Here is an 11,489-nt window from a genome sequence, read left to right as displayed (position 1 = left end):
AGCTTGCGATGTCACTACTAGAGAAAACCTTACTAGTGGCGCTGGTTTTTTACATAGCAGTAGTGCGGGGACCCGCGCTACTGCTAGGGCACTACAACTATTATTTAGCAGTAGCACGTTTCTAAACAAGCGCTGTAGCTAAAATACTTAGTAGTAGCGCCTCTTTCTCTACCAACGCTACTACTATGATCACATAGTAGTAGCGCCCTATTTTCTCCCCGCGCTACAACTAGGTAAATAGAAATAAAAAATAAAAAAGTCAGAGGCAATATTCATGGAAATCAAGACAAGTCCAGTGCAAATAAACTAAGTTCACAGAACCATCTCACAAGCATTGACGATAAATACCACATTTAATATAACCACACAATCTCACAAACTCATATATAGTAGTCAACAATGCATGGATAGATCATAGTTGATAAGTCTACTAGGTAGTCATACTAGCATATATATGGTTCAGCATCCACATGCATGCATGGATAGATCTCACAAGCATATGTAGTTCTAGATGATATCGATGACGGCCATCATCCTCAAGCCTGGGCGGTGGGTGTTCCTGATAGTAATTAGGATTGCCTGTCCAACATGAAGATTCTTGCCAACGAGGAAGCTCTTCGACCCAACCGAGTTAAAGTGTGTGCGACCGTCCGTGTCCACGCCATACGCACAAGTGGTGATGGAACCCCTCGCGGTAAGGCGTATTCCAGCAGAGCCTTCTTCATCAGGCTTGATACCAAAACTCTCAGATAGGCTCTTTGTCAATTTCTGAATAAGAAAAACATATCAATTAATAAGTAGCCTCACACATTCTACACTATCAAAAGACAGTACTACATTTCTACACTAAGTATAACAATAAAGCATATATATCATTGGATTCACTAAGCATATATATCATCAGATTCACTAAGCATATAGATCATCGGATTTAATGAGTATATAAGATTCACTAAGCATATATATCATCGGACTCTACACTAAGTATAACAATAAAGCATATCATCAAATTACTACAGTAAATGCAACATACCATGATATGCCGATCAACCATGGTACTTGTCAGGCGGGTCATGAATGGCACCCCGACGAAGTCAACACGTGGCGGAATGATGTCCCATAGGTTGCACACCTCCTCCTCGCTCAACCTCATTCTTTGAGCAACGATGGCTTCACCAAGTGGGTCGTCATCATCCTCATCATCCTCATCATCTTCATCATCTTCTGCTTTGTTGACATAAATCACGGCCAACTTGGGTCTTTCTGCTCTGAAGGAGAAGCGGATCAACTCACCACCGGTGATACGCATGTGGGCGATGAAACGGACCCATCCATCTCCTCCCACCTGCGTCATATTTCGTCCTTTCTCGACCTCCATAGTGTAGGGGCCCCCAGGAGCCTCAAAGGTCATAGAGTCTCCGGTCAGCTTGTGGAATTCTGACCTCACATTGCATGGGACGATCTATGTGCAAAAAGCAAAATGATATATACACGATGCATTAATGCAAATAACACTAAAAAAATAGTGGTTACTAGTCTCATATAATTTATTACCGCCGCATGAAGAAAACTCGACTGGTAGTAGATGCCGAACAGCGTGCCAGTTGCAAGGCTGCTGGTGCACCTTGACTTGCACCGTCGGCATGGTGGTGGTGGTGGTGGCGTCATTTCCCTAAATCAATATGATTAGAGGATTAACGATCCAAAATTAAATATAAAGTTTTCAATACACACATCAGGTTTTGAATAATATACACATCATAGAGAATACACATGAGGTTCACATGGCAAGCAAAATAACAACTAAATTGTAGTTTAGTCCAGACAATAACCTAATAGAGATCATGTGTAACACCCAGGATGTAACTTTCCCAATTTGTACTCCAACTCTTGGCGTTTCCGGCGTTAAGTTATATTTATTGTCTCAGGTTCGGGTCTTTGTCTCCATGTGTTGTTGTCGTTGTCATGCATCTCATATCATGTCTTCATGTGCATTGCATTTGCATACGTGTTCGTCTTATGCATTCGAGCATTTTCCCCGTTGTCCGTTTTGCATTCCGGCGCTTCTTCTCCTCCGGTGGTCAATTCTAGCTTTCTTTCATGTGTGGAGATTGAACATTTCCGGATTGGACCGAGACTTGCCAAGCGGCCTTGGTTTACTACCGGTAGACCGCCTGTCAAGTTTCGTACCATTTGGACTTCGTTTGGTACTCCAACGGTTAACCGAGGGACCGAAAAGGCCTCGTGTGTGTTGCAGCCCAACACCCCTCCAATTTGACCCAAGGCCCACCTAACTCTGCTCCATGTCCTAGAGCGTTCGATCACGATTGCGTGGCTGAAAACCGCACCTCATTTGGACTCTCCTAGCTCCACTTATGCCTATAAATAGACCCCCCCGAATTTCGGATCTCTCCCTCTCCCTGAAACCCTAATTTCATCTCCGCGCGCCGGACACGTCCGCCCGGCGCCGAACACGTCCGCCGCCGCCCCCCTCGCCCTATCCGCCGCCGCCACGTGGCAACCGGCCACCTCCCACCGCCACGGGCCCGAAGGCCCAAGGCCGGCCCCCGACGCCGCCACCGCGGGCCGCGCCCCACGCCGCTGTCCTCCGCCACGCCCCACGCCGCCGTCCTCCGCCGCCGCCGCCTCGCCCGGCTGCCGCCGCCTCACCCGGCTGCCGCCGCCGCCTCGCCGGGCCGCTGCCGCCGCCACCGCGGGCCGCCGCCGCCGCCCCGCGCGGGTCGCCGCCCCGCCGCCCGCTCCTCTCCGGCGACCGGAGCCCGGATCCGGCCGCCCCCTCCAACTCCGGCCGTCTACATCTCCGGCGAGCTCGGATCCAGCCGTGCCTCATTTTCCGTGCAGATCTAAGATATTTTGGATCGGTTGACTTTCTCCTCCCGAAACCCTAATTTTATGCAAACTTTGACCGGTCGTATCTCCGCATCCGTAGCTCCGATTTGGACATATAGTATATCAAAATGTTCGTCTCGACGAGTACATCATTTCATTCCATTGCATAATTTTTATTTGAGTTCATCTCGATGCCCGAAATGTTGTTAGAAGGAGGCTTCGTGAGTTAATTGTCAGATCTGCTAGTTCATCGACTTTTGTCATTTTTGCCATGATTATTGTGTGCATGATATGCTTGTGAGTCCTTCATATGTTTTGTTAAGCATCTTGTTATCTTTCCAGAGGTGCAACCCATGCATTTTTGTGATGTGTGTGGTGACTTGTGCAAGCTTGCAAAGTGAGGCACCCGGTAAATCTGTTTTCAGGGACTTAGTAGTTTTCACTAAGTCTGGGATTATTTAGTTCATGATGCCATATGTTCTTGCTGTTTCCTAGTGATCCGTGCCTCTTTTGAGGATGATCAGTAAAGGAGTTTTGTTAATCTTGTTATGCTCTATCCATCCATGTCTTTACTTGAAATTATGGAGCACCCTAGCTTGAGTCAATCGAGCTCTACTTTTGCTACTTTGTGAATCTGGGCAGATCGTCAACTTGCTTGCAATTTTGCCGATGTTGTTATAGTTGACCCGTGCATGCTATGCCATTGTTCTTGCCATGTATAGCTTGCATTTTGTGCCTTCTTAAGGGATGTATGCTTGTCTTGCCATGACTTGCACCATAGTGAGTGCATCGAGCTCGTAAACATGCCTTCGTGAGTTATATTTCAGCATGTCCCAGTTTTCACTAAGTATGAAAACTGATTATGTTTTTGCTATGTTCGTGTTCTTGTTAGTATATTTTGTGATCCCTTTTGGCTCAAGGTCACTAAGGACTTTTGTTAAGCTTGTTGAGTACCTCCATGCCATGTCTTTCTTTGTCATGTTCAGGTCCTGTAGCATGTTGTTTTGTTGCTCCGAAGAGGGCTATATGATCTGAAATTCCAGACAAGTGTTAATTTCACCAAGTCTGAGATCTGTTTTACCATTTGCGTTTTTGCCATGCTTGTTTGAACCTCCTAATGGATGAATTGGCCGTAGCTCAGTGCTAGACTTTTGTTAAGCATCTTGTGTGCATCCCTGCCATGTATTTTGTTGTCATGTTTGGGTGCTGTAGCATGTTCATTTCATCGCATTTAGATGCCTACTTGCTGTAAATCACAGTCCGGTGTCATTTTTGAATCGCTTGCCATTTCCAAACCGTAACTCCGATTCCGGCGTTCTTTATATCGTTTTCAAGCGATTCATCTCATCTTTCCAGTGGCACACTTGGAATTCCAAGTTGAGGCAAGGTTCATGAATTCCCTATCATATCTTGCATTTTGCATCCCGCATCGCATCCCGCATAGCATATCATCTTTGCATTGTGTTGTTTGAGTTTGCACGTGGTTGATTGTATCCTTGTTGCTTGTTTGTCTTGTTTGGTTAGAGCCAGGAGACGAGTTCGCTAACGAGGAGCCCGTTGAGTTTGCTTTTGAAGATCCAGTCAACTCTGACAACTGTGCAGGCAAGATGATCATACCCTCGAAATCACTACTATCTTTGCTATGCTAGTGTGCTCGCTCTTTGCTATGCCAATGCTACGATGCCTACCACTTGCTTGCAAGCCTCCCAAATTGCCATGTCAAACCTCTAACCCACCATTGTCCTAGCAAACCGTTGATTGGCTATGTTACCGCTTTGCTTAGCCCCTCTTATAGCGTTGCTAGTTGCAGGTGAAGCTTGGAGGCCGTTCCTTGTTGGAACATTTATTTTCTTGTTGGGATATCGTTATATTATCTTGTTATCTTAATGCATCTATATACTGGGTAAAGGCTAGAAGGCTCGGCCTCTCGCCTAGTGTTTTGTTCCACTCTTGCCGCCCTAGCTTCCGTCATATCGGTGTTATGTTCCCGGATTTTGCGTTCCTTACGCGGTTGGGTTATAATGGGAACCCCTTGATAGTTTGCCTTGATTAAAGCTTTTCCAGCAATGCCCAACCTTGGTCTTACCTTTTGCCACCTAGCCTCTTTTTCCCTCGGGTTTCTGGAGCCCGCGGGTCATCTTATTTTAACCCCCCCCCCCGGGCCAGTGCTCCTCTGAGTGTTGGTCCAAACTAGAGTCCTGTGTAGCGCCCCCTCAGGGAAACTCGAGGTTTGGTTTTAGTTGTATGGAGCGCTCATCTGAGTGTGCCCTGAGAAAGAGATATGTGCAGCTCCTATCGGGATTTGTCGGCACATTCGGGCGGTGTTGCTGGTCTTGTTTTAACCTGTCGAAGTGTCTTGAATTACCGAGATACCGAGTCTGATCGGAATGTATTGGGAGGAGGTCTATTCCTTCGTTGACCGTGAGAGCTTGTCATGGGCTAAGTTGGGACTACCCTACAGGGATTGAACTTTCGAAAGCCGTGCCCACGGTTATGGGCAGATGGGAATTTGTTAATGTCCGGTTGTAGATAACTTGAACCTTAATTAATTAAAATGAATCAACTGAGTGTGTTACCGTGATGGCCTCTTCTCGGCGGAGTCTGGGAAGTGGACACGGTGTTGGAGTAATGTTTGCGCAGGTTTCTCTCTAGTTTCTCGCTCGTGCTTTGCCTCCTCTTCTCGCTCTCTTTTGCGAATAAGTTAGCCACCATATATGCTAGTCGCTTGCTGCAGCTCCATATAATTACCTTGTCATACCTATAAGCTTAAATAGTCTTGATCGCGAGGGTGCGAGATTGCTGAGTCCCTGTGGCTCACAGATTACTATTACACCAGATGCAGGGCCTGATGATTCCGCTCCAGGAGACGCGTACGAGCTCAAGTGGGAGTTCGATGAAGACTCTCAACGATACTATGTTTCTTTTCCCGACGATCAGTAGTGGTGCCCAGTTGGGGGTGATTGGGGTGATTGGGGGTGATTTTGACTCTTCTCTTCTCAAATTTCACTAAATTTTTTTTTTAGGATCACGCGAGTATCTTGGAATCGTTCCGATGGCTTATGATGAGAACATTGTCTTGGTGCCTCCTGTCAGGGGTTTAGTGGAAGTGTCCCGGGGAGTTGAGCTCTGAGGTGTTGTCATCATAATTTTATCGTTGCAATTCTGGAATACTTGAGATATGTTCGCCGACATCGAAAATCTCTTTTATACAGTTCGTTGGTGAGATAACCTCGACGCCACCCAGTACTGGGGCGGGAGTTCGGGAGTATCGCCATAACTAGTATGACGGATCTCTTCGAAGGTTGAGGTAGATGGTTTCCGAAGGTTTCTTGGTTATGTGTTGAAGGATGGATACAGCTGGATGTAGGAATTGCTAGTTTGGGTGAGATATTATGCTTCCCCTGTATCCCCAACACCTGATTGCATAACCGGAAAGGTTCGGGAGTTTCATAGGTGGGAATTCTAGTAGCTCTAGTTCTTCTTCCACGGATATTGGTTTGAGATTGGGATTTCTTACTGATTATTCGTTCTTGATCCGTACCTTGTTGGTTTATTTCTCTACCTTAATTCTACGTGGCTTCTCAATTTATGGATAGGTGACCATTTCAAGAGGAATGCATTCATTCATTTTGTTCGGATGTGAAGACTATATGTTGCAATTTTTCATTCCGTTGGATTCAGCTTCAATATTTGTCTGTCAATGTGCTAATGGTGGTCAACCTCTTCAGGATGGCTCCTCCAACGCGCACGACTCCGAATCCTGATCCGCCACCACCTCCACCTCCTCCAGAGGCATGGCAAGCTGTGATGGCTGCAACCAATGCAAACACACAGCTGATCATGCAAATTCTTCAAGAGCGCAATCAAGGCAGTCATGGGAATCAAGGCAACAATCAGAGTCACTTTGCTACACTCAACCAGTTCCTTGCTAACGGGCCAAAGACTTTCAGCAATTGTGTTGAGGCAACCGATGCTGATGATTGGCTTGTGGATTTGTGTAAGCATTTCGAGTGCAGTAACGTCAGGCCTGAGGACTTTGTCAAGTTCGCTTCCTTCCAACTCAAAGATCAAGCTGCAGGATGGTTCCAGCAGTACAAGGATTCCAGAGGTGGACGTGTTATCACTTGGGATGATTTCCATCGAGATTTCCGAGCTCATCATATTCCCCAGAGCATGGTTGAAAGCAAGTGTGAGGAATTCCGCAATCTGAACCAAGGCTCTTTGTCTGTCTATGACTACAACAAGTTGTTCCAGAAGCTCGCCCGCTTTGCCAAGCAGGACGTCCCTGATGAGAAGAGCATGATATATCAGTTCAGGGGTGGTCTCAGAGAAGAAATTCAGCTAGCTCTTGTTCTCTTTGAGCCTTTGAGATACGATGAGTTCTACAACATGGCACTAAAGCAAGAGGCTGCTCAGTTGAGGTGTGATGCTTCCAAGAAGCGAGTCAGAGATGTTACTCCTTCTTCCTCTACTCAAGTGGCCAAGCAGCAGAAGTTTTGGCTTCCTCCTCCTCTGTTCCGTCAGCCGTATCAGCAGAAGAGCAAAGGTGGCAGTGGTTCTTCCCACCCACCCAACCCTGGCTTTCAGAACAAGACTTCGTCTCAACCTCCAAGATCGAGTGCTCCGTATCACCGTCTGCTTTTAGAGGTCACGTGCAACAAGTGCCAACAGAAGGGTCACTATGCCAACAAGTGTCTCAACCAGAGGCGTCTTCCTCCTCCTCCTCCTGTCAGATCGGCAAGTACAACTGAGGTCAAGCATAACCCCAAGCACGCCAAGGTCAATTTGATGAATGCAGCTCAGGCAGAGGACTCGTCAGATGTGATCATGGGTAACCTTCCTGTTAATGATATTCCTTCAAAAGTTCTTTTTGACACGGGTGCATCGCATTGCTTCATTTAATAACCTTTTGCATCAAAGTATGAGTGTGATTATCAGTATCTGCAAAGTTCCTTGCAAATTGTGTCACCGGGCAAGCAGATGACAGCTAACACCTGCGTCCCTGAGGTTACTATCACATTGGGTGACTACAAGTTCCTTTCTTCCCCAATTGTTCTCGGTAACTCGGATATTGATCTTATTCTCGGAATGGATTGGCTTTCTAAGCACAAGGCTCAGCTTGATTGTGCTGCCAGGCAGATTCAATTGACTCATTCGTCTGAGGATGTAATTGTCTTTGCCGCTCGGGATAATACCATCCGTCTGTTTGCTCTCAATGAGAAGGGTGAATTGGATGCTATCTCGCAAATTCCAGTCGTTTGCGAATATCAAGACGTCTTTCTAGAAGAGCTCCCAGGAATGCCTCCGCACCGGCCAGTTGAATTCGTTATTGAGCTTGAGCCTGGCACGGAACCTGTGTGCAAGCGTCCTTACAAGCTCAGACCTGAAGAGTTGAAAGAGCTGAAGAAGCAACGCGATGAGCAAGAAAGAATGGGTCTCATCCGGCCTAGTTCTTCTCCGTGGGGTTGTGGTGTTCTTTTTGTGAAGAAGAAGGATGGAACGGACCGACTTTGTGTTGATTACCGTCCAGTGAACAAGAAGACCATCAAGAACAAATACCGACTTCCCAACATCAATGAGCTGTTCGAACAACTCAAAGGCGCCCAAGTATTCTCCAAGCTTGATCTCTGTATGGGTTATCACCAGATTTGCATTCGTGAAGAAGATATTCCCAAGACAGCATTCAGAACAAGCTTTGGTTCATATGAATACACTGTCATGTCTTTTGGCCTCGCCAACGCTCCTCCGACGTTCTCTCGCATGATGAACTTCATCTTCAACGCCTACACCAATGACTTCGTTTTGGTCCATCTTGACGACATTCTGATTTTCTCCAAGAACAAGGAAGATCATGCCAAGCACTTGCGTTTGGTTCTTGATAAGCTTAGAGAACATCAGTTCTACGCCAAGTTCTCCAAGTGTGAATTCTGGCCTGATGAGGTTCTTTATCTTGGTCATATCATCTCTGCCAAGGGCATTGCCGTGAATCCTGAGAAGGTGTCCGCAATTATGAATTGGGAACCTCCTCAGAACGTGAAGCAACTCTGTAGTTTTCTCGGTCTCGCAAGCTATTGCCGAAGATTCGTTGAAAAATTTTCTAAGATCGCGAAGCCTCTCTCAAATCTTCTTCAGAAGCACGTCAAGTACGTTTGGTCTCCGGAGTGCGATATTGCTTTCAACACTTTGAAAGAGAAATTGATCACTGCTCCAGTTCTGACTCCACCTGATGAATCCAAGCCATACGAGGTCTTTTGTGATGCCTCTCTCCAAGGTCTTGGCGCAGTATTGATGCAAGAGAAGAAAGTTGTTTCTTATAATTCTCGCCAGTTGAAGCCTAATGAGAAGAACTACCCCACTCATGATCTCGAGTTGGCGGCAGTTGTGCATGCTCTTTTGAATTGGAGACATCTTCTATTGGGAAGAAAAGTGGACATTTTCACTGATCACAAGAGTCTCAAGTACATCGTCACTCAGCCTAATCTCAACCTCAGGCAAACTCGATGGGTCGAAATGATTCAAGAGTATAATCCGAGTATCGAGTATACTCTAGGCAAGGCCAATGTGATTGCTGACGCTTTGAGCAGGAAAGCTTACTGCAACAGTCTGATCCTCAAGCCTTATCAACCCGTGCTTTGTGAAGCTTTCCGCAAACTTAATCTGCAAGTTGTTCCTCAAGGTTTCCTCGCCAACCTTCAAGTCTCTCCTACCTTAGAAGACCAGATTCGCCAAGCCCAGCTTCTTGATGCTATGGTGAAAAAGGTGAAGATTGGGATTGCCAAGAGTCAGTCCAAGTACAAGTGCTACCGCCTTGATGACAAGGACACTCTCTTCCTCGAGGATCGTATTGTTGTGCCCAAAGGTGACCTCCATAAAGTGATCATGAACGAGGCTCACAATTCTCTCCTCTCCATCCACCCTGGGAGCACGAAGATGTATCAAGACCTTAAGCAAGCTTATTGGTGGACTCGAATGAAGAGCGAGATCGCTCAATTCGTGAATGAATGTGATGTCTGCAGAAGAGTGAAGGCAGAACACCAAAGGCCAGCAGGTCTCCTCCAACTTCTTGCCATTCCAGAATAGAAGTTTGACCACATTGAAATGGACTTCGTGACTGGGTTTCCAAAGTCCAAGAGTGGCAATGATGCTATATTCGTTGTCATCGACAAACTCACCAAAGTGGCTCATTTTCTGCCTATCAAAGAGTCGATCACTGCAGCTCAATTGGCGGAACTCTATACCTCTCGTATTGTCTCTCTACACGGTATTCCTCAAGTGATCTCTTCAGACCGTGGCAGCATCTTTACCTCAAAGTTTTGGGATTCTTTCCAGAAGGCCATGTGCACCAACATCCGCTTCAGCACAGCTTTCCATCCTCAAACAAGCGGTCAAGTCGAGCGTGTCAACCAGATTCTTGAAGATATGCTCAGGGCTTGTGTGATCTCCTTCGGCATGAAGTGGGAGGATTGTCTTCCTTATGCTGAATTCTCCTACAACAACAGTTTTCAAGCAAGTTCGGGCAAGGCCCCTTTTGAAATTCTGTATGGCAGGAAGTGCCGTACCCCTCTCAACTGGTCTGAAACCGTTGAACGTCAACTTTTGGGTAATGACTTAATCACAGAGGCAGAAGAAATGTGCAAAGTCATTCGAGATAACCTCAAAGCAGCCCAATCCCACCAGAAGAGCTACTATGATAGCAAGCACCGTGATTTGGCTTTCGAGATCGGAGATCATGTTTACCTCCGTGTCTCTCCTATGAAAGGTACTCGTCGCTTCGGTATCAAAGGGAAGCTTGCCCCTAGATACGTGGGACCTTTCAAGATTGTCAGCAAGAGAGGCGACCTCGCCTATCAACTCGAGCTTCCTTCAAACTTTGCAAATGTTCATGACGTGTTCCATGTCTCTCAGCTTCGAAAGTGCTTCAAGACACCTGACCGCACTGTCAACTTCGAGGACATTGAGCTCCAAGAAGATCTCTCTTATCGTGAGCACCCAGTTGCTATTCTTGAAGAGACTGAACGCAAGACTCGCAACAAGTCAATCAAATTTCTCAAAGTCAAGTGGTCACACCATTCCGACCGTGAAGCTACCTGGGAACGTGAGGATCACCTCCGTTCTGAGTACCCGGCGTTCTTTCAGTCCTAGATCTCGGGACGAGATCCTTTCGTAGTGGTGGAGTGTTGTAACACCCCGGATGTAACTTTCCCAATTTGTACTACAACTCTTGCCGTTTCCGGCGTTAAGTTATATTTATGGCCTCGGGTTTGGGTCTTTGTCTCTGTGTGTTGTTGTCATTGTCATGCATCCCATATCATGTCTTCATGTGCATTGCATTTGCATACGTGTTCGTCTCATGCATTCGAGCATTTTCCCCGTTGTCCGTTTTGCATTCCGGCGCTTCGTTCTCCTCCGGTGGTCAATTCTAGCTTTCTTTTGTGTGTGGAGATTGAACATTTCCGGATTGGACCGAGACTTGCCAAGCGGCCTTGGTTTACTACTGGTAGACCGCCTGTCAAGTTTCGTACCATTTGGACTTCGTTTGGTACTCCAACGGTTAACCGAGGGACCGAAAAGGCCTCGTGTGTGTTGCAGCCCAACACCCCTCCAATTTGACCCAAGGCCCACCTAACTCTGCTCCATGT

General features: G+C 46.7%; 1 protein-coding gene across 1 annotated transcript; it reads right to left on the bottom strand.

Moving 5' to 3' along the window:
• Positions 1–507: 507 nt before the first annotated feature.
• Positions 508–1,354, bottom strand: LOC147988137 (uncharacterized). The gene is made up of 2 exons (XM_087526507.1): positions 1,034–1,354; positions 508–768 (listed from the first exon to the last, which is right to left on the bottom strand). Exons 1-2 carry the CDS (start codon positions 1,352–1,354, stop codon positions 508–510), a joined length of 582 nt encoding a protein of 193 aa, XP_087382633.1.
• Positions 1,355–11,489: the final 10,135 nt, after the last annotated feature.

Source organism: Triticum urartu, chromosome 1A (genome assembly GCF_056163025.1).
Source record: "Triticum urartu cultivar PI428250 chromosome 1A, HENAU_Tu73, whole genome shotgun sequence".
NCBI classification, from domain to species: Eukaryota; Viridiplantae; Streptophyta; class Magnoliopsida; order Poales; family Poaceae; genus Triticum; species Triticum urartu.
The sequence above is the reverse complement of the archived record's forward strand: the minus strand, read 5'-3'. Positions and strand labels throughout refer to the sequence as shown.

Bases quoted from the DNA above. Each gene is read 5' to 3' on its own strand.
- LOC147988137 (XM_087526507.1), bottom strand. From the start codon at position 1,354: ATGACGCAGGTGGGAGGAGATGGATGGGTCCGTTTCATCGCCCACATG. The intron at 769-1,033 runs GTATGTTGCATT...TTTCTTATTCAG, and splicing joins TGGTTGATCGGCATATCATG to AAATTGACAAAGAGCCTATC.